A 23086-nucleotide genomic window follows, 5' to 3' on the forward strand; every position below is an offset into this window, starting at 1 on the left:
CTAATTCAGGGGATTAGCTGAGGGCTGGACTTTTAAAGGTTATGCTCACAGTGAAAAACACAGAGCCATGTTCTCACCTGGTGTGTTTTCTTTGACTGACAACACAGCAGAGCTCAGTTTCTGAGGGCTAATAACCTTGCTATTATAGAATTTTAGATTAAGCACTCAGGAAAGAAACACACACCAAAACCACCATCCCTTTTTGATGAGAGCTCTGAAACTCATATGGTTAGGATTAAGGTATAGCTGGAACAATGATGTCTGAACATAAAAATGCATGTTAACTAAATTAGCCAATGAAAGCTAAACCCCTGTCATCACACAGGACCTGGCATGGAGGATGCTGAGAGCTGACCCCACTTGGGAGAAGAGAGGCTCTTTAGGTTGAGCTCAGAGTTGTTTATGTGGGTCCCACGCCCTGAGCAGGGGGCACACAGCCAGACCTGGTGTGCAGCTTGGTGTAGCTGGTTCCAATCCTGTTGTGTGACTGCTGTGTTTAAGAGCAGATGTGATATCTGAAATAAAGTGTTTTGGAAAGACAGGGGGATAGGGAGAGGTCTGTTGTCTTTTCTGCACAGAAGGGAGTGCCAAAATTCAGTTTTGTTGGTGTTAAACCCCCAGCCCCCTGTGAGCACCAGCAAGTGGTTCAGGTTCTGGTTTCACAACTCTTGGGCATGTTTCCAAGCCCACTGAAGCATGAGAAAAGGCTCTCCTGACACCAGTGGGCTGTGGCTGAGGACAAAAGCTGGCTGTAGGACCAGGCTAAACAGACACTCAGCTTCTTTTGTTTCCATTGCTGTTATTTTTGTAATGTGAATAGTGCTGCTTAGATGGGTTTGTGATTCTTTGAATCCCCTCTTGACACAAAGTACTGTGTGAAGAGTTTGCCATTTTGTAACAGCCTCAAGCAGATACAGCAAAGGGGTTTTTTTTTTGTTTTTTGTTTTTTTTTTTTTTTTTTTTTTTTGGTTTTTTTTTTTTTTTTTTGCTTGCTGAAGAGTGTCTTATGAGGCCAAGAAATACAATAAGCAAGAGCTGCCTTTGAGACAGCTTTACCTTTTGCTGTCTTTGCTGCCTTTCAGTGGTGCCTGTCCATTGTGCAGTTGTGCTGTGGGGATGTTCCTTCTGCAGGAGCAGGACTGCTCAGCACACAGTGGGCTCTAGGTGTGTTCACACACAGAAAGAGCCTTCTCCTCCTCCTCACACCCAGTCAAAAGCCACACCCAGATGACATAAAGAGGCAGAAGCTGCTTTTGCCATGATTTGTGGGTGGCTGCTGACCCCACAAACAGCACACCCCATGAGGCACCAGCTCCAGGGAGATGTGCACACCTTCCTTTGATGGGCACCAAGGACACACAAGCCTCTTCTTCCATGTAGCAGGCCCACCACCTCTTCATCTGATTTTTCACTTCACTCTTGGTTCAGCATTTCTCAGTTTATTGTCCTGGCACCCAGATGATGGACTGTGACATTTTACTTCAATGCCTGTTCCAACCTGTGCCCTTTCCACAGGCAGAACTGCCTCTTTCCTTTGGGAACTGTAAATGTCATGTGGCTGTGCATTGTTATGGAAAAGTGTAAATTCCAGAACAATATTTCCAAATATTTTTCAAGGGAATCCTGTTGTTCTGGCAAATGTCCAGTAATAATCCACATACAGACTTGTCTTTACTAACAGGAACTTTTGCACTTCTTCACCTTACAGCATTACCTTAATTTGTGGTGCATCACAGGACAGTCAGTGTCCAGAGCTGATGCTGCCTGGCGCAGAGGATCACAAACAATGCAGACACCCTCTGTATTGCCCAAACCCAGTGTTCTTTCTGCTTAAGCTTGTCCCAGGGTAAGATCATTCTTATCTGGAATGATTTCAAAGCAGAAATGGACAGTGTGCTTTCTGATACTCTCCATTCCTCTGCGCAGGAGAGAATCAAAGCTGGTTTTTTGGTCTTGTGCTGAAGGACCGAAGGCTTTGCAGTGCAGAACAAAAGTGGGGGAACATCAGCAGTCAGGTTGTGTTTGGGTATTCAGTCCCCATCCACCAGAAAGATGTGTGAGAACAACCCAGATATATGTTGCATGAACTCCCAGAGAACAAACTCTCATAAAACTGTGATCTGTGTAAGATCAGAGGCTGAACCCACAGCAGATCTCTTGATGAAGCCCATAGTTTCACAGCAGCATCCAGCCAATGTGAGGCAGCACTCCCACTCAGTCCACCCAGCTGCTTGCCTCTGGCCCATCTGTCTTTTCCTTTGGATGAATTTAAATCTTATTTTTACATGCTGACCCCAGTCAAGGAATTGTTTAAGTTAAATGCTATCCCTTGCTTCCAAGATGCTCTTGACCTGGATCAGATCCTCAAGCCAGTGGAGAGCAGCAGCACAGACATCAGCAATGGGACAAGGAGGTGGAGGCCAGAGTGCAAGGGACAGTGAGACATCTGCTTTCAATGGTGCTGCTTTAAAATGACTGTGAAACTATAGAAGAACTTCCAGTGTCCCCAGTGCAGGATAATCATAACTAAAAAAAATCGTACAGAGCTCAAACCCTTTTCTTCTTCAAAACCTTTCTTTAATGTGGAATCATTGATGCCACTGTGAGCACTAAAATGAAAGGCTCAAACTGAAAATTTAGGCTGTTTCCTGGAACACAAACTGTGCTCAAGATGAAGCTGTAAACTTCACACATGTTCATGAACAGTTATGAATCACCTGCTTTCGCTGAAGGGTGCAATGCAATACCCCTGGATGCTTTCATTCTTATGGCAATTCCATCAGGATATTAATTCCTGTAGGACCCTCCTGGTTTAGGAAGATCAGGGGTGTGTGGATAGATTCCTTTAGAAGCTGTGTGAGTGGCTGCAGCAGCCAGACTTCTACCAGAATTCTAAATCTACTGAAATAATCCAGACACACAGCCTTACAAATCCCAGTATTGCACCCTGTGTTATCACACAGCCTTTTGCACTGGGTTGTGCATCCATGCTCCAAGATTACTTATCCCAGGTCCCTCCAGACAGGAGTTACTTCTGTTCAGTGGTCTGAGAACAGCACCAGGGAGTTGTATCTAATCCCATCCTTAACACCCATATGGACACAGCCTGACATGAGGCACATTCCTGAGTCTGTGCTCCATGCTGGTCCGTGGAGACACTCATCTCCCTCTGCACACCAGGCCTTGAAGTGCACTTCAAGAAGGTGCCAAGTGTTTTCTAAGAGTGAGTGGCTTCACCGACGAGTTCCTAACGCTCAGCTCCTCTTTCAGTGTGCACGTGTTGCTCGGTATGCCGACTCCTCAGAGGTGAGTGCTGGATTTCTGTGTCCTGCTGTCCATGCATCCCTTTTGGGCATGGCTGCATTCCCCAGCCTGGCTTGCTCCTGATGCTCTTGCTCACTGGGTTTCCTAACACCAGGGGGGCAAAGCAGGGGAAGGCCAGGCTGTGAGCGGGTGTGGGAGCTGTGTGTGTGCTCATGGCAAGAATCTCAGTGCTTCTCACCATACTGACCTGTGTTACCCAAGGATGGGGATTGTTCCTCTGGAGTAGATCTTCATTCATTTCTCTTCTAGAGGATGTGCCATGTCCTTGCTGTGCAGAGTAACTCCTCTGCCCCATGTCCCCCAGTGCTGGTGTAAATCCACTGGGAATGCAGCAAGAGCAGAACCTCATCAGCCCAGCCCTGGGCTGTTTTGCTCTGTTCCCTAAGGATTGGCACATGTTTCTCCATTGGTGGAGAGCATGTTTGTGTTTGGGGTGAATAGGGTATGTGGTAAATTCCAGCAGCAGACCCTGGTAAGACAAAATAGGCTTGAACTGACTCTCCCTGATACAGTCTCTGGCAGAAGCATTTTTGAAAAATGTCCCCACTGTCCCCAGCATTTATTGTGTTTACAAATGTCGGAGTGCAGTGAATGGTTTAGCTGCCAGTGGTCTTTTCAGTGCTGTGCCAGTTAGCTCGGTTGCTAAGAGCCCAGACATGTCACTTCTGCATTTTTTTCCCAGTGACAGATGAAAGGAGTGGGAGAACTCCAATTTGGGCATGCCAGAGGATGGGACTGCCAAGCAGCTTGTCTGGGGAGAAAAAAGAACTACAGACTGGCAGTGTCTCATGTTGGTAGAAGCAAAAAAACCTTTGTAACTCCTTTTCTTCTCATCTCATGTGCTTTTTGTGTATTTTGCACACTAATCAACGTGGAAACAGCAGCAGAAAGACTAAAGGATCAGAGTGCTGCCACCGTGCTGCAGCCACCTGTGCCTTCCCACAGCCCTGCACCTGGTGCCAGAGCCCTGTGCTTGGAGCCTGATGGTTCCAGCCTGGCACAGCCTCCCTGCACCCTGAGTGGGTGGCAAACCCACCCTCATATTTGATTTGTTACCCTTCCTTTTCTGGGTGGGTGTGCCATTGTGCAGGACAACGAAGCATGTTTAAGGTGGTGTCTGTTGAAACACTTGTATTCACAGGGCATTTTATTAGAACTCTTCTAATTTTAGCCTAAACCTATTTTATGGATTTGATTCCAAAGTGTTATTTATAAAAAGAATCACTGAATCCTTATGGGCTTAACAGTCATGAGGTAATCTTAGAACAGTCTTTTAATGATGCTAAAGCAGCAATCAGTCCAATATGTTTATGAATTAAACCCAAAGTAATTTAGATCTTGTTGAAATTGCATCCCCTGTCTTTCACATTGGCTTGTTTTACTATTCCTGCCCCCTTCCAGCATAATCCAGTCCCTTAGACCATGTCAATAGGGATGTGCCAAGGCTCTGTGTCATAGAGGGTTCATTCTGTCTCCACAGGCTGCCCTTTCTCTGTCTCCAAGGCAATAGATACATTAATGCACTCTCAGACAGTGGCCTGCCATTAAAATGCTCCTTTGTAAGTGCATCTTTGGTAGCTTGGAGAGCTGACTACGTCATGTGAAGATTTTTCAAGGCCACAAAAAGCTGGGGGAAGAAAGAATCTAATTTTGTTTAGCTAGGACTAAGTTGCCTTGAGCTATTGGCACTCATCTTCTCTTGGTGCAAGCTTTAGTGTAGCCAGTTTCAGTGTCCCATCATTAACAGTTCTCATTTCCAAAGAGTTTATAATCTAAATGGGCAGATAGTCAAGTCTTTCCTCAAGCAGGGATATTAAAAGCTGCTTTAGAGCCTTGGTGCAATCTTTTTGGCAGGAGCAGTTGCATTAATGCTCTTGCAGGTAAAACTCAATTATTTCACTCTCTGACTCACAGAAACCTCCTCAGCTCTTAGGAGAGCACAGGCTGGTGGTGCAAATGTCCAAGTATTCTGCTCCCTAGATGACACCCTGAGAGAAGGTGTCAGGAGAATGGGGCCTGCAGGTGCCATGGAGTGTGCATTTCTGCATTTCTGCAGGGCCTGAAGGCCAGGCTGAGCCCTCTGAGCTGGAACTGTCCCTGTCAGCAGTGATGGACTGGGGCTGATGGGCTGCTCTGCTCTAGAGCAGGACTGTCCCTGTCAGCAGTGATGGGCTGGGGGCTGATGGGCTGCTCTGGAGCAGGACTGTCCCTGTCAGCAGTGATGGACTGGGGCTGATGGGCTGCTCTAGAGCAGAACTGTCCTGTCAGCAGTGATGGGCTGATGGGCTGCTCTGCTCTAGAGCAGGACTGTCCCTGTCAGCAGTGATGGACTGGGGGCTGATGGGCTGCTCTGCTCTGGACCAGGACTGTCCCTGTCAGCACTGGTGGGATTCTCTGTGCTGAAGCTCCACAGAAGAGCCCTTTCCTGCCCAGCTGGATCACTCCCACTGGCCTCACAGTCTGCACATGACAGAGCATTGATGCAATTCAGGACATTCATCCTCCTCTGCTCTGGGCAGCTTCACTAAAACACAAGCCTGTTTGACAGATGTACTCCAGCACATCTTTTTGACAGCTCCTATGCCAGCTCCTCTTGCTTTTGTTCCTGGCCAGGCCTTTGCTGGTGGAACTCCTTCCAGGTTTTAACCCGAGTTTCTGATTTATCTCCTTTGTGTTGTGTGGAAAGTCAGGCTGCAGCATTCAGGAGCAATGGTACAATTATGTAAGAGCTCTTTTTCCCTTTCAGAGAGAACAGAGTGAAAATCTCCAGGGATATCTGTTTGTCTTTTGGCAGTGCCTGGCAAATGCTTAAACGCTGCTCAGTATTAAAAAGTCTTGCTTGGGACCGGCATTTAAGAAGTAACAAAATATGTTTGGTGGTGTTCTCTCAACTAATGTCTCTTAGGTGCTGTTGCAAAGACCTGGGGCATGGTTGAGAGGGAGAAACCATTTTAATTCTTGCAGAGAATAAATCTATCTCTCATGAATTGGAGAATCAGCTGTATATCAGGAGAATTGTTGAGACTGCAAGTATTTGAGGGGGCATTTAATATTAAAATGCTGATCAGAAGCCTTAGGCAGTGTGAGAAATGTGCAGGGACATTTGTGATGAACGGGTCAGGTTTGGGTGTGCACTGCAGGGTTGTGCTCCACAAGGTGACAGATCACACCCACCAGCAGTGCAGCTCACCAAGGACCTCGATGGGACATCCACTTAATTGTGCTTTAAATAAATCACCTCATTGGTCTATTAGCTGAATCCAACCCTTTCTTTGTGGTATGCTCAGAAGTGCACATGAGTTATTACAGTGGAAAGTGCTTTAAAAACACTAATTGACTTTATGTCAACGGGGCTGATTGTACATCTCTGAACTAATTCAATTAAATGGTGTAGGTGGTTTTATTTTGGTTCTTAGCCAGTTTTGCTTCCAGCTCTTATTCAGAGGATTTCTTTTAACCTTATTGAACTTAAAGAACAAACAGCAATTTTCTGTTGCTCTAGGCATTTTGTTCCTTAAAATTTCCCTTTACTAAATACTGAAGCAAATTTTTACAGGGCTGGTTTGCATCACTTTGCGCTGGTATTTCTGAATAGCAATTTGTGATTTTCTTTTTGGGATTTAAAAATAGTTTCAGACGTATTTTGGTTACTTCAGGGAAGAAAAAAAAATCACAGAAAATCAGTAGTTTTTAAGTACATTTGCATTGTACCAGCAGAAAGTGAAAACATTAATTACTGTTTAATAAACTTCAGCTGAATGACAGATATGATAAAAGCGAAGATGAATATTTCTGTGTTCTGAAACAATGCTCCTTCCCCCTCTGCACCCAAATGTTTTCTCCTAACAGTTTATTCTTTCTTTTTCTCTATGTAAATATTATGGGACTCTGATGTAAGTGTTACAGATTGCATGAATTTTCCTCTAAGGTGTTTGGAATAGACTAGCATTTAACAACTCACTCATTTGTGGGATGTGTTTTCATTAACGGATGACTTTGTTGATGTAATTAGGCTTGTTTGCTTTGGTTGCATTTGACTCCAGCTTTGGAAAGGATGTCTGCCTCAGCAGTGATGGGCTGATGGGCTGCTCTGCTCTAGAGCAGGACTGTCCCTGTCAGCAGTGATGGGCTGGGGGCTGATGGGCTGCTCTGCTCTGGACCAGGACTGTCCCTGTCAGCACTGGTGGGATTCTCTGTGCTGAAGCTCCACAGAAGAGCCCTTTCCTGCCCAGCTGGATCACTCCCACTGGCCTCACAGTCTGCACATGACAGAGCATTGATGCAATTCAGGACATTCATCCTCCTCTCCTCTGGGCAGCTTCACTAAAACACAAGCCTGTTTGACAGATGTACTCCAGCACATCTTTTTGACAGCTCCTATGCCAGCTCCTCTTGCTTTTGTTCCTGGCCAGGCCTTTGCTGGTGGAACTCCTTCCAGGTTTTAACCCGAGTTTCTGATTTATCTCCTTTGTGTTGTGTGGAAAGTCAGGCTGCAGCATTCAGGAGCAATGGTACAATTATGTAAGAGCTCTTTTTCCCTTTCAGAGAGAACAGAGTGAAAATCTCCAGGGATATCTGTTTGTCTTTTGGCAGTGCCTGGCAAATGCTTAAACGCTGCTCAGTATTAAAAAGTCTTGCTTGGGACCGGCATTTAAGAAGTAACAAAATATGTTTGGTGGTGTTCTCTCAACTAATGTCTCTTAGGTGCTGTTGCAAAGACCTGGGGCATGGTTGAGAGGGAGAAACCATTTTAATTCTTGCAGAGAATAAATCTATCTCTCATGAATTGGAGAATCAGCTGTATATCAGGAGAATTGTTGAGACTGCAAGTATTTGAGGGGGCATTTAATATTAAAATGCTGATCAGAAGCCTTAGGCAGTGTGAGAAATGTGCAGGGACATTTGTGATGAACGGGTCAGGTTTGGGTGTGCACTGCAGGGTTGTGCTCCACAAGGTGACAGATCACACCCACCAGCAGTGCAGCTCACCAAGGACCTCGATGGGACATCCACTTAATTGTGCTTTAAATAAATCACCTCATTGGTCTATTAGCTGAATCCAACCCTTTCTTTGTGGTATGCTCAGAAGTGCACATGAGTTATTACAGTGGAAAGTGCTTTAAAAACACTAATTGACTTTATGTCAACGGGGCTGATTGTACATCTCTGAACTAATTCAATTAAATGGTGTAGGTGGTTTTATTTTGGTTCTTAGCCAGTTTTGCTTCCAGCTCTTATTCAGAGGATTTCTTTTAACCTTATTGAACTTAAAGAACAAACAGCAATTTTCTGTTGCTCTAGGCATTTTGTTCCTTAAAATTTCCCTTTACTAAATACTGAAGCAAATTTTTACAGGGCTGGTTTGCATCACTTTGCGCTGGTATTTCTGAATAGCAATTTGTGATTTTCTTTTTGGGATTTAAAAATAGTTTCAGACGTATTTTGGTTACTTCAGGGAAGAAAAAAAAATCACAGAAAATCAGTAGTTTTTAAGTACATTTGCATTGTACCAGCAGAAAGTGAAAACATTAATTACTGTTTAATAAACTTCAGCTGAATGACAGATATGATAAAAGCGAAGATGAATATTTCTGTGTTCTGAAACAATGCTCCTTCCCCCTCTGCACCCAAATGTTTTCTCCTAACAGTTTATTCTTTCTTTTTCTCTATGTAAATATTATGGGACTCTGATGTAAGTGTTACAGATTGCATGAATTTTCCTCTAAGGTGTTTGGAATAGACTAGCATTTAACAACTCACTCATTTGTGGGATGTGTTTTCATTAACGGATGACTTTGTTGATGTAATTAGGCTTGTTTGCTTTGGTTGCATTTGACTCCAGCTTTGGAAAGGATGTCTGCCTCTGTTTGGTGGCTCCTGGGCAGTGTGTGCTGGTGTAGTTGGCTGCTCCTAACTCTTTGGTTTGGCAATGAAAACTGCTGGGGAAGTACAGGACTTGGGTCAATGTCTTTTGGAAATGATGGTGAATTTATCTTTGTTGCAGGGGAAAGAAGCTGATGGCCATCGTATAATAAATATCTCTTCTCCTGTGCTTATTAAGTGGTGTGCAAACCTCTTTACATGAATGATGCCCTGGAAAGTCTTAACTTTGGAGTGACTTTACCTTCCATTACAAGAATACAATACCTCCCTCTTGGTTTGTGTAGTCTGTGACTGTGGTTTTCCCCATTGTTGCAAGGAATTCAAGTGATGGAAATACTGTGCCTAGCAAAATAAGGGGAGGTCCAATGTCAAAGTTGCCTGATTCCCACTGTAACTGTACTTAAGTGTCCAGATTTGTCAGAGGATCTAGATCAAAGTGCAAGTTAAGTTCACTTGCACTTAAAGTGGACCAGGTCCTGATTTCTGTTGTACTCATGAAAATCCACAGAAATTTGCTACAGATTTACATGGCAGCATGGACCAGAGTCTGAACCAAAGTGATTGCTGAACCAGCACACTACTGAATCCCAGATACTGCTGTAGAAAGAGTTTTGCAAGTGAAATTTCTTAGCCTTGTTGAATCATAGATTGCAATGATCTGGCCCTACATTTCCTGGTCTGTGCTGGGTTGTTCCTTGAGGTGCAGTAACAGCTCAGGTCCCACCTCTGCAGAGCACTCAAATGTCTGCTTTAACTTGAAATGTGCCCATTTTCAGGGCTTCCCACACAATGTGTTGGTTGTATCAGTTCCTTTGGGAGGAATTATGATGGAATGATAGGAACTGGAATTAAGGGAATTGACTGGAATAATCCATTTCCTTAGACTGTAAACAGATTCTATCTTGCTTTAGTGTAGAGAGGAGTGTAATCTGGTCTGTGCACTGAAAAGGTGCTGCAAGAGGCAGCAGCACCTTTAGTCCTGGAACACCAGCCCATCTGCCACTTCTGCCCCTTCACACAAAGCTGTGGAGCCTTAAATGTAACACCTAAAACACAGCCCACCCTGGGATGGGGAGTGAGAGGCTCCCAGACAGAGCCAGGGCAAAGGTCTGTGTATGATCCATGTTTTTACGCAGCCACCTCCTGGCTGTGACAGTCCCTGGGTTGTTGGCTGTTCCCTGGAGCAGCACACACTGCTGACTCTGCTCCTTTGGGGACATCTGATAGTGACCTGAGGCCCTGCAGCCTCAGATCATAAAAATGGCTCTTAGAAACACACAGGAGGTCACCCAAGGCCAAGTGCTGTCCTCAAAATGCATGCTCCAGCCCTGGCAATGTTGTGCTCCTCAGTCTTTACCTTCTCTGGTAACAAATCCAGAACCCTTTCATTCACTTTAAACCTCCATCTCCCTTCTCAGCAGTTCCTCACATGTGTGTTTGTTCTTCTGATTAACCCCTACTTTACACTTTTACTCACTCTCTTGGTGTCAGAAAATCAGTTTTTTATCATATCATCACCATATTTACAAAAAACAACAATTTCAGAGCTGGGGCTCACACAGCAGCTGCTCTTCAGAGATGAGTTCTCTGCTATCCCAGAACAGCAGAATGCTTCCACAAATGTGGGACAAAGGCTGGCAGATCAATATGAGCTTGGGCTGCTCAAAATACACATGTCCATCCCAAGGCAGGATGGGCAGGGAGTCCTCCCTTCTTGTTCCAGGTCTGAAGGAAAGTGCCGTGTGTATTAAAGATCTTTTCTCATCCATGGCCAGAAAAGTAATGGAAAAGCCGAGGAGAGCCCATTTTGCTTTTTCCAGTTCAGTGAGGCTGAAGCTAAACTGCTTCCCATTTGGCTGGTTTTCAGTGTCCCACTCACAATGACGTGGAGCAGGGAAGAAAAGGGCATCAGCCCAACTTCCAGTGAACTTTACAGACCACTCAGCTGCAGGAATCAAAGCAGTATGGACCAGCTTGGAGGCTGAGCTCTCCTCTTGATCTTCGTGGAAGCAGCTTCAGGACATGGATGTGATGCTTGGACTGATGGGAGAATGGAAAAGCCTGCAGGAGACTGTGCCTGCTGTGGAGGTGACACGGGTGGCAGAGCTCACTGGGTATCTTTTCTGCCCAGCATCTAATTTAAGAGAGAGAACAGTAATGAAGAAAGCAGTGTATGCTGCAAAGCCATGGGATTCACAGGAGCATTATCAGGCTGACAGTTCCTTCTGTCTCCTTTTCCAGTGGAGTGGCTGGTCGTGGAATGGCAGCATGGCACATTGTCATGATTCTGTTCACTCAGCCTCAGCAGCCAGTGTCTCCTCACTCTGGTCACTGACCACCCCAACTCTGGGTCTCCAGTACCCCTCCATCCCGTCCCATTCAAAGCCCTTTTTCCTGGTGAAAGCCCCTGTCTGTTCTCACTGGCACATGGCTGGAGGTGTGTTGTTGGGTCACTGTGCAAACCTCAGTGAGGCCATTAAAAGAAGTTCTGACCCACTTCTACTAAACTTGACTGAATTTTGATTTGGCTTAGGCAGGCAGCAAAGAACAGCTTCCACATCCAAGAGAATCTAAGCTAGGCTGCTCCTGGGTAGATCACTTCCCAAGTGGAGGGATAAAATAGTAAACTAAAACATTCCTCTACTGTTTTGCCATGTGGTCTAGAGAACATTTAATTCTCCCTACAGTGCAGTATTCACACTACAGTCCTACACAGAACAAAAACATTTCAGCATTATTCCTGGCCCCTCTGCAATGTGACTATCAACATCTTCAGTACCGCTGGGGAAAAGGTCAACTTCCAGCTCTTCCTGAAAACCTGCAGTGGTGTCTTCCAGCCTGCCCATGTGAATGGTGATAAAGGGGTAGAAGCACAGGGTCAGTGGGCAGAGGATGATGGTGTGCACAGGCTGCTGTCTCGAGCAGCAGCTGCATCCTGTGGCTGAGACTGATTAGCTGCTGACTTTAATCTGCACTGGGGAGAGCCCCAGTGACTGCTCGTGACTCGTGGTGTTGCTGTAGCCAAATCATTTCCCCTCTGTCTGTTACCCTACTGGAAGAGCTGTCGAAGAACTCATTTATTTTGGGCTTTAAGAATCAAGAGGGATTAGTAAGTATTAGATGTTTAAGAGTCCTCTTTGGTTTCAGTCTTTGGGGTTCAGTCTTTGGTCCAGCAGACTCTTACAGTCAGGCTGAGACAAGAAGCACAGAGCATTATTTCTATGTATGTTCATGCAACAAAGTATAGACCCAGTAATTCTGATTAGTGCCACTTAAACAAATAGTTCCCCTGCTACCATGTTTTGGAATCAAAAAAGCCTTCTCAATTAAACAGAGGAACCTCCAGCCCTGCTGGTAAGAGCAGGAAACTTGGTCATGTTGAGTTTCCTCTTCTGTACCTCTTGCTTTGGGCTGGTCATTAAAAATACTGTCTCATTTACTGTGTGTATTTAGGCAGCAAATGGATTGTGTTGTGTAACACAACCAGTCCCACAAAGATTGTGCCATAAATTCCAAGGGTAAGAACCACCAAGTGTTTGTGGTTTGAAGTTATGAGGTCATAAACTGCCTTCAGGAACATCAGCAGAGATAATGCTCCACCACATTTACTCCAGAGTGACAGAAGAGAGACTTTGCCCTGCACTGGTTTTCCAGCAACACTCCCACTTGATGAGGGTCCATTCAATGCCTGGTGAAGCTTTTTGAAAACTTCAGTGGATCTCAGACTGAGTGCTTGCCTTGACCACTCAGTTTCAAGTCTGTAAGTGCTGCTGTGTTTCCTATTTCTGCATCCCAGGCAGGTCTCAGTGCTCACCAGAGGACTTCAACACCCATTTGGAGTCTTCTAGAGGAAGCAGTAGATGCAGGAGCTATGGATGGAACCAGCAATTCAAGAAATCAGTTATTTTATTTATCCCTGAGCAAACAAACAAAAAAATCTCTTTATAGTGTCAACCTCCCAAACATCAAAAGCTGTGAATTTAGTCTCAATTCTGTGTAAAATAATCAAAATAGACTTTATAATGGCTTTGTAAACAAGAGCCTACTGATTTCTAACCCCACAGCTGCTATTATTAGAGTGTGATGTGTGGCCCTTCTGTCTATTAATCCCTGGAAGATGCATGGCTTTGCAGTGAGTGACGTTTGTGTAATCAAACCATCACTGATTTCCTCATCCCGTGTCTTCACATTTAGGCTGCAAATGGCTGTGTTAAATAGGTGAAATAAGTGTGGACATTAGGTATGAGAAGCCACCTGAGACAAACTGTGAAACAAAAGGCTCAGTGTTCTCAGATGATGAAGAGAACGATTGTGCATCCCTGAACAAAAGGCCCAAAAAGAAGGATCAACCCCTTGAGGTACTTCCATATTGTCAAGGCTTCTCCTTCTGACATTCCTTGATTCTTCAGCTGGAATCTTCAACTGAACAAACACCTGTCTTTGGTCTAAACTCACTAAATACCCTTTAAGTTGCTTCCTGGAAACAAAAGAACTAAAGGAAATGCAGATCTCACCCTGATTTGTCAAAATTTTAGCAACATTTTATTATGGAGGAAGTAAAAACCTCTGTGGGAGATGCTGTAGGCAAAGACTCCTTGAAGATCTGGGCAGGGTGGATGGAGCCACAGCCAGCAGCTGAGATCTCCACCCGTGGGAAGCTGAGCTGGTTCCCTCCTTCCCTTGGCTCAGTGTGAGGGAGCAGAGCAGTGTGGTTTGGTCAGCTGCTGCAATCCCTTCTGCTGGGCTCTCCTACCTGGGGGGGCTTTCACCAAAGCCTGGGCTGCTCTGTTCTAGCCATGGAAAGGTGCAGCCCCTCCAGCTACTCCCAGAGCTGTCCAGTGGCCTCCCAAAGGAGGCAGAGCTGTTCATGCCCCGTTTAAGAGCCTTGGCCGTGCAGTTAATGACAGCTTTGCTTTAAGAGCCACATGGTTTCCCCAAGAGCAGCCTCGTCCCAAGCTGCAGGAGGTGCTGCTCAAGTTGTCTGGCTGTGTCCCTGGGTTCCTGGTTTACAGAGAGCTCCTCTGAGCCAGCAGCTGTGGAGCCAGGTGTGGTGTGGGATCCATTGCTGCTGTGCATAGCAGTTTTGCTCCTCACCTCTGCTCCAGCTGTGCTTTCTGGGCACAGCCATCCCATCCAGATCTGTTGTGCTGTTGGGGATTCACTGCACGGACCTGGGGTAAGATTTCAGGCTTGGAAGATGGGGTGAAATGTTGGATTAATCCCATCTCTGTGAAAAAGTACTTTGGTTTATGGTCAAGCTAGAAAAAATGGAGATTTAGGTGGAGTCTAAACAAAACCTCACCGTGCTGCAGTCCCTTGTCTATATGAATAGTTATACTTTGCTGCATCATGGGAGCGCAGAAACATGGCATGGTCTTGGTTTTGAAAGTCCTGTAAAACAGAAAAGTCTTTGCTTTGGTCCTGTCAGGCCCTTACAGGTAAATATGGGTTAATGCTATTAAGAAAACAAGGCTTTGGATGTTTGTGCAAATGGAGTAGAAGAGCCTACCACACCTTGCAGTGCTACTTGATGCAGTGACAGGCCTCCACACTGAGAGTCCATGCCCTGTTACAACATCTGATAACCATTTCTTGTTGTGAAGCTCATGAGACACAATGCCACACCAGAACTCTTCTGAGACAAGTAGGCTCTGCAGATTAGGGCTTTTTCTTTCATTTTTTGCTGGCCTAACTAATGTCTGAGTCTGGAGAACAGAGTTAACCACAGGAAACCAAATTCATGGAGTCGGTCTGCCTCCTCCTGGGCAGTCAGGGCTCCTTGTGAAAGCTCTGCACCAGCTGACTACAAGGCAGAATTCCAATAGCTGGTTTCTAAAATAATTTCAACAGATTTTGTCTGGCCTCTTTCCCAAGCAAGAGGGTGATTTTAAGGAGTTCTACCTCATGAGAATTACAAGCCTGGTGTGTTCCACCTTGGGAAACCCTTAAGCTTTGTAATGCCATGAGCTGTACCTTCCAAGGAGCTGTGGATGGGTTGGGCAGGGCAGGATGGGCTGGGAGACACCAGAACTGGCTCTTGTCACCAGTTTGATCTCTAGATCCATGAGCTGCTGTAAATGGCACCAGTTTGACCTGGCTCTTTCAACTGTTGAGTTATTAGCAATCTTTAGCCACACTTGTAACCAAGCACCAGAGGGAAATGTGTTGATGTAACCTGGGTGTACAACAGGTTTCTTAAAGAGATTAGTCCACAGCTGGCCATTCACAACTGATCTTCATGGCCAAAACTTCTGCATTACTTCATGCATGGAACAGCATCCTTGCCACAGAGGTCCCACAAAGATGGGTGAGTTGTAAGGAAAAAAAAAATGTTTCCTACTATGCGTCTGAAGTTTTGTCTTGTTTCTCTGCAGGCACCGCCTAGGACTCTTAGACCTCGCTTCAGGAAGAAAAGTACCTCGTCCTCTGCCACTGAAACAATGTGAGTGCAATGAGCCAATAGCACCAAGATCCACAGAATGTCTCTCTTCTGCCTTAAAGAGCTACTCGTTCATAACGTAGGAAGCAGCAGTGGGATGGATGTGCTTTGATCACAGCACTGTAGACATGGCCTTTCTCCTCCTCTCTCCGCATCCTTCTGTGGCACGCTGCTGTTTGTCCCTGACGTGGGTAGGACAGTCTGGCAGGCACCTGCAGGTGAGGGGTCCTGGTTTGGTTTGCAGAGTGTGCACCCACCCACAGTGTACATTTACAGTTTCATTTGTGTCTGCATAGCTCTTGCTCTGTGAATGCCCAGAGGAAACAACAATAATCAGTTACTCATGATGCTACATTGACAGTGTATTTATTTATGGCTTTATCATGGATGAAGTGGATTTGCAGAACCCATGGATTTCTCTTTCCTCCCTTCCTCCTCAAGACTGTGAATGATGTAACAAATGTCAAAGTACTCTGACTGTACAAAATGTCCAAGATTTGTTAGCAAAAGCTGAGCTGCAACTGCGTTTTTCTGCAAGTAAATCACATGTTCTGAGAAAACCATTGTGCTAAACCCACAGAGACAGAACCACTTACAGAGGATGAGGAAGAGATGTGCAAGAGAAAAAAAAATTGTTTCAATGATGTAATGAAGGGAGAGTCCTAATTTCGATCAGCCTGAGCCAGGAGAGTATTTTATGGAAAATGATGCATAGAAGAACTAAATCCCACCATTTGTGGCCAATGTTCTACTGTGAGTTTTAAAGTGTGAGCAAGCCAGGCTTAAGCAAGCTGCAGCAACAGAAATTAGAATTGCTTTAGTGATGCATTTCCAAGGGAAAACACACCTTTCTCCCCTGCTGCAACAGTGCCAGTCCCAGCACTCTGCTCTGCTGCTGAGGGGCTGCTGTTCTGCTTGCATGAGCAGAGGAGGGTGCTGGGTCTGAGCTGCTTTTTGAAGCCTGGAGTTTCTCCTGTAGCATGGAGTTTGGTTAGAACCACAAGAACCAGATGGAGTGGTTTATTTGTATCCATATATAAATGGGAAATATAAAAGAAGAGGAAGACATGGTAGGGTTTGTGTATTTGTGCTTCAAGTTGGTGTCTCTTGTAAGTGTTGAGCATGTGAGATTCACACATAAGTTAATTACGTGACCCTTTGTGTTTGCTCTCAGACCTGTCACATAGACTAGAAGAGGATTTAGCATTATGTAGGATGTGCCATCACCAGTGGATCAGCACAGGGGCTCGATGGTGTCACTGTTCATCTGGCTCAGGTGCAGCAGCCCAGGGTGCCAAAAGCCAGCTGGAGTGTGCCAGGCTCAGAGATAACTCTGAAGTGGGCTTTGAAACCATTTCTCTGCCAGGTGTGCATCCATATCCCAGCTGCTCATCTGGTGGGTCCCTGAGGTCACTCCCACAGCTTCCTACATGTGTGGGGAAGAAAGAAATAAATTACGTGCGCACAGAAATGTTTATGTGACCTGGCTAGGAAATGGAAAAAGCAAGCAGGTGTTTCCTGTGTCTGCCACAGTATTTGGCCTCATTACCTGAGAATTTTATTTTCATGTGCTGATTCAGTCATATTTTGCAAATTTTGAAAAATTCTTCAGAAAGTAAGTTTAAAAAAAACCCAAACAAACCTGTCTAAAGAGCAGTTAAAGAAGAGTCGGTCCCTGGAAGATACTCAGCAAAAGCTTTGAGAAGCTAAGCTTATGTATTTTACTTCTAAGCAGCTTTAGAGTTTATTTGATTTATTTTGGCTAACATTAAAAAGAAATAGGAAAACTGCCTGCAGTTAGCAGAAAATAAAATCCTGTTGCAAGCAAGCCATGTTTCCCTGCTATGCAATGGGCTGCTGTAAGATAAAAAAGAAGCTGACAAGTTTGCACTCAATTATGCCAAATAACCCAAACAACATAGAGCTGCATAACATCTGACAAGTTCTAATCTCAGACATGCTGTATTAACATTGATTCTCACTAAAACTATTTAATGTGCGTCTAATCTGCTGTTTTACTGTAAACTTGACTGTTTAGCATTTCTTAAGTGCTGAGGTGAAATGTTGACAAGGGAGTTGCCTTATATCTCTCAAAACATTCACTGTATAAATGAGAAAAATAAACCTTTTCATATCTCTGGAAAAGAAAAAAATGTATGATCAACGGAGCTGTATATTTGCATATAGATAGACAGACATGTGAATGCCTGACCTCGTGCTCCTTGTGCTCAGTGCTCTGTACAGACGAGAGCAGCCACTCGCTTTGATTCCTCACCTTCCTCGCACAGGTTGTTAGCAGGGGCTGCCCCCAGCCTGTCAGTTCGGTGTCACAGCTGCTGTGTTCGTTCCGGATAAACACCACCCGTGAAGCCTTTTGTTCCAGCTTTTCTCTGGAGCCTCTGCCAAGGAGCGAGCCCGGTTTGGTGATTCGCCTTCCTGCGCTGCTGCTGACCCCTCCTGGCAAACCGGGGTGTGCAGGACCCGCAGAGGAGAGAGGCTGGATGGATGGATGGATGGATGGATGGATGGATGGATGGATGGATGATGGATGGATGATGGATGGATGGATGGATGGATGGATGGATGATGGATGGATGGATGGATGGATGCTTTCTAGACATGTGTTGGAAAGGAGCAGTTCTCAGCTCCCTTCCCGTTCCAGCTCTGAGTATGCAGGTTGACTGAGCACTTCCAGATCTCCACTCCTAAAATCGAGCAATCTTCCAGCTGATGGTTTAAAATAGATCTGGCTCAGTTTAAAAAGCCCAGTTTTGGGGCCTTTCAGGCAGCTGGCCCCTACCATCAGTCCTGTAGGGCAGGCCTCCTGATGTCTCAGAGAGGGCTGAGAGAGTGGAACTCTGAAGAGAACAGGCCAGCCCTAGGAAACAGCTTTTACCCAGCTCAAGGCTCCAGTGAAATATGCATTATTTTAAGCACACAAAATTGAGGCTGAGGGAAGGGAAACTGCAGCTGGAGGTGGTCTGTAATAGACAGGCCTGTGAATGACCTCCCCAGTTTACCATAAACTCATGCAGTTATGAAGAGATAAGCCTGGAGCAGCCCAGTGCTCCCCTCTGTGCCTCCTCTCCTGCCGTAGGGGTCAGCATCAGCGCAGCTCCAGCATCACCAACTGCTGAATCAGGATCCCATCAAAAAAAGACTTCACGTGTGTCCCTGTCACCCTGGAATGAATCAACCTAAAAACCTTGTGGAAGTGCAAACCCAGCACAGAAGGAAAGAGAACCAGGCAATTTATTCCTGCTAGGAGGGAGAAAGCTGCTTGGAGACAATGCTCCTCCTGTAAACAACCTGCTGCCTCTGGCTGCTGGCGAGTCCTCGTGTCGTGGTGAACCCTTGTGCTCCTCACCCACAGTCTCCCTTTTGCTGTTAGTTTCAGGTACCTGTTTTGCATCCAGCACATTTGAACTAGCAGAGAAGACGTCGGGATTTGCGTTTAGACAAACTATTTAAGGCTCATAATTGTGCACTTGGTGTGATTTCTTTCCTGTGATGGGTAGAAAAGGTCTGTGATACAATGGTACACTTGATGCCTCACAAGGACGGCCATTACAACAGTATTCCAAAGGTTGATGTTTTGCTGGTTTTGTTATACTGCTTGATATACATCTTGAATAAAGTCTTAATCTTTTCTTTATTAAAAAAAAAAGAACAAAAAACAAAACCAAACATCTTTAGTCTGTTCAATGTATCTGGCAGGCCAGAATAATCACTTTGATCGCTGTATTATTTTTATCTGAATTCTGGCTGACTGTATATAGATGTATTCACTAAGTGCTGCATGTCCTTCAGAACTTTCTGTATCATGAACTGGAAAAAGAACAAAATACAGCTACTGAACACTCTGAGTAACTAGTGAATTCATTGCAATGCTACAGCCTTGTACAGCAAACCACCTCTGCTGTACAGGCAGCTCTGGGGCTGATAACCAGGGACTGTCTGCTCAAAAATGGGTGATCAGGGAATGCTTTAAAGTACTGCTTTCATACACTTTCTGGAGTATCAGCTTTGTAGAGAAAACATCTGATCCAACCCTTAGCAAAAACAGGGTGTAGATGATCTGGTCACTCCAAACAGACCCCATGATAAACCCTTGGGTTTGTTCCATTTATGTGTGACCAGGAATGTGCAGTATGAAGTATGAATAAACAAGAAATTACTCTGACTTGTCTGCTTGAGGATGTTGTGCAGGACACAAAGAATAGATTCTACTATTAAAAAACCAACAGAGGACACAAAATGTGAGTATTGTAATGAAAGCTGGTGGCCAAAACATTTTAAAATCAGTCATAAAATCAGCATGTAGCTATGAAACTCTGGTTTGGGTTTTTTTTTTTCCCCCTACACTTTCCAGCATAGACACAGGGCAATAATGTGTTATTGTGACAGGCAACAATGCTAAGATGGACCCTGCTCTCCTTCTTCCTCTTCCCCAGAAGACTCCATTCAGTGAGCCACCACTTAGTATGGATACAGAAAAATAGATTTTGGGGTTATTTAAACATATTTATTTTTAAAAAATAAGATTAAGTATGTTGAATTATTCACTTTTAGTACTGTTTAGTGTATTCCTCCGTGACAATCACAGGAAGCCACCAGACATCAGAATGTGTAGGTGACCAGCCTGACCTCTGCTAAGTAAAACAAACAGCAGATGAAGATAAATTCGAGTATTCCTTTATTGTGGGCACTGATTCCCATAATTCTGCTCAGATGATATGCACGTTTATTTGAAAAAGCACAGGCAGTTCAGATGTATGTTCCAAAAGCCAGACCGTGGCACACGACCACTGCCCCTTTCCCAGAGATGTGCAAACCCAAGATTTCTACACTCGGAGGTTCGTGCGGTCGTGGTACTTCTGGAAGGGGTCATCAACGTACCAGTTCCTTCTTTTCCAGAAGGAAGTGGTCATTTTATCCAGGAGCTTACACTGTGTCCTCGTGCACAACACCAACTCCCTCAAACGCTTCTTCTGGGCAGCTGACTTCTTCCACAGCTTCTTCTTGTAACCAGACTGTCAGGAGAAAACACACACCAAAAAACCCCACTTCTTAGCAGCTCACTGCAAATGCACAAACACAGCCACCTGCTCAGCAACCCTGGATAAATTCCCCTCGTCAGGAAAATGGGAGTCTCTCCACAGAGCTTTTTTTAACTTCCCCATCAGCCACTGCCCTCCAAGTGAAGGAAAACAATAACACTTTAGCCTGACTGTAAAGAACAGGCTCTCATTATCCAAAAAACCTCACCTTTCTCCTGACCCAGAGGCCGTTGTGCAGCCGGAGGAACCTTTTGACCACAGCTTTCACACTTTTCCTCTTCCCTTTCCGTAGGCTGCAGTAGGTGAGGCTCCTCGCTGGCTGCTGGAGTAAACTTGGAAGCAGAGGTGTGACACTAAAAAAAAACCAAACCAACCCCAGGGTGAAGAGGAAAACAGAACAGGAATGAAACACCTTTTTCTAAAAGAAATCACTGCCTTTATCACACACAGGGAGATCAGAAGAGCTGGGGCTTGTTTGAAGGGTAACAAGGACTCATCTAATATTATAGCACAGCATCTAATGGGTGTAGAATAACAATGGCAGGGCTGGACTCTTGTCAAAATTCAGCTCAAACTTATTATTCCACACAGAGCACCTTTTCTTAATCTACTAAAAGCAGTCAAACACTCAGAAGCCAATATTCAGCTGTTACTTGGATTCAGAAATTACTTTTACAATATTAGTCACAAAATAGTTTCAGTTGGAAAGGACCTCATAAATCATCTAGTCCAACACCCATGAGCAGCAAGAGAAACTGTAGTGATTACAAGACTAATTGTAAAATATGGCTACAAAGAGTATCCTAATTTACCTTCTGCTTCAAGCATTAATGGTGACTGAAGTGGGAAGCTTTGGGGCTAACACAGACCCACTGCAGAGTGAAAAGGTGCCCAAGAGTGTCAGACTGAAATCTAAATATTATACATATGTCTGTCTGTCTGTCTATCTCTGTATGTTGTTTATATATATATGGGGAATGAGGTCAGTCTCTTCTCCCAAGAAGCAACAGGAAAAGAGAAAGTTTTGCCAGGGGAGGTTTAGATTGACTCCAGGGAAAACTTTCTTCACAGAAGGGGTTGTCAAGCACTGGCAGAGATTGCCCAGGGCAATGGACAGGTCTCCATCCCTGGAGGGATGTAAAATCTGTGCAGATGTGGCACTTGAGGACACGATTTAGTGCTGGCCTTGGCAGTGCTGGAGTAAGGGTTGGACTTGATGATCTTAGAGGTCTTTTCCAACCTATGATTCTACAATATTAATATATATATATGGAGGAATTTCAACATATATACTACCCATATTGCATATGTAATATAATACTACATATTATATTATTAAATATAACATAGACTATATTAACAATATAATATTAATACACACGATGATAAATTGTACATGTTATAGGATACATAATAATTCCACAGTATATTACATATTATGTAATGCATATGTAGCGGAATAAAATATATATTCCTAAATGTATTTATGTATAAACACATTTTAACATAAAATATAGTTATATACATATATATACACACATATTTGAAATATATCGTATTTCAAATTATTTATATTGATATGAAACAATATCATGCATCTAAAATATATAAGGTATGCAAATAGAAATATATATTAAGTACATATATATAACATATATAGAGAGAAACGCATCCGTGTATATCTGTATATATATACGTGTATATATATATATATATATATTTTATATATATATATACACACACGTGTATGTCCCTTTTAAGGGTTTTTCGCACGAGGGAGAAGCCGCGTAGCCGCACCTGCTGAGCACCGAGGGGGTCCCTGCCCGGGGCCGGTTCTCGCTCAGCAGCCGCGGGGTCCAGAGCGGGGCCGGGGCCGGTCCGCGCCCCACGCACCGGGCGGAGGGGCCGCCGAGCGGGAGCGCGCGGGGAGCCCAGCGCCGCAGGATCCCTGCGGGGACACGGGAGAGCCTCAGCACAAACATCCCAGCCAGACACCCCCAGCCCCGACACCGAAACCGCCCCGGTACCGACCCGCCAGGGCCCCGCGGGCCGCCGCCATAGCCATGGCCACGCTGCGCCGGGCGGGGCCGCGCCGCGTCCCGCCCACGGGGGCGGCGGCCGCAGCGGAGCCGGGATCCCGCACCGGACTGGGGATCTCACACCGGAGCCGGGATCCCGCACCGGACTGGGGATCTCACACCGGAGCCGGGATCCCGCACCGGACTGCGGATCTCACACCGGAGCCGGGGCCCCCCACCGGAGTCGGGATCCCGCAGCGGAGCCATGGTTCCGCACCGGACTCGGGATCCCGCAGCGGAGCATGGTTCCGCACCGGACTCGGGATCCCTCACAGCCCCCGGGTCCTCCTCGTCCGCCCCGC

General features: G+C 45.2%; 2 protein-coding genes across 7 annotated transcripts in view; one reads left to right on the forward strand and one right to left on the reverse strand.

The window, feature by feature from the left end:
• The window catches only part of REEP1 (receptor accessory protein 1), a 68462-nt gene extending 48950 nt beyond the window's left edge, over window positions 1–19512 (forward strand). For 3 of the 6 annotated variants that reach the window (XM_041461207.1, XM_041461300.1, XM_041461474.1), the window contains 3 exons: window positions 3271–3306; window positions 13426–13565; window positions 15582–19512. In XM_041461207.1, coding sequence (XP_041317141.1) covers window positions 3271–3306; window positions 13426–13565; window positions 15582–15653 — 248 coding nt within the window. In that variant the 3' untranslated portion in view covers window positions 15654–19512. Of the gene's footprint in view, window positions 1–3270; window positions 3307–4006; window positions 7202–9335; window positions 9475–13425; window positions 13566–15581 lie in introns of those variants that run through there. The other 3 variants (XM_041461388.1, XM_041461559.1, XM_041461642.1) reach the window with 3 other exon arrangements.
• An 813-nt stretch (window positions 19513–20325) lies between these two features.
• On the reverse strand, window positions 20326–22821 carry MRPL35 (mitochondrial ribosomal protein L35). Its single transcript, XM_041481613.1, has 4 exons — window positions 22738–22821; window positions 22504–22654; window positions 20915–21059; window positions 20326–20679 (listed from the first exon to the last, which is right to left on the reverse strand). Exons 1-4 carry the CDS (start codon window positions 22769–22771, stop codon window positions 20491–20493), a joined length of 519 nt encoding a protein of 172 aa, XP_041337547.1. The 5' UTR covers window positions 22772–22821; the 3' UTR covers window positions 20326–20490.
• Between the last annotated feature and the right edge of the window lie 265 nt (window positions 22822–23086).

This window comes from Pyrgilauda ruficollis, unplaced genomic scaffold (genome assembly GCF_017590135.1).
Source record: "Pyrgilauda ruficollis isolate IOZ18807 unplaced genomic scaffold, ASM1759013v1 scaffold1, whole genome shotgun sequence".
Taxonomy (NCBI): Eukaryota; Metazoa; Chordata; class Aves; order Passeriformes; family Passeridae; genus Pyrgilauda; species Pyrgilauda ruficollis.

Excerpts from the sequence above, each read along its gene's own strand:
- MRPL35 (XM_041481613.1), bottom strand. The coding sequence starts at position 22,771 with ATGGCTATGGCGGCGGCCCGCGGGGCCCTGGCGG. Across the intron at positions 22,655-22,737 it reads GGCCCGCGGGGCCCTGGCGG|GGATCCTGCGGCGCTGGGCT; the intron begins GTCGGTACCGGG and ends GTGTCCCCGCAG. Across the intron at positions 21,060-22,503 it reads ACCCCCTCGGTGCTCAGCAG|TGTCACACCTCTGCTTCCAA; the intron begins GTGCGGCTACGC and ends GTTTTTTTTTAG.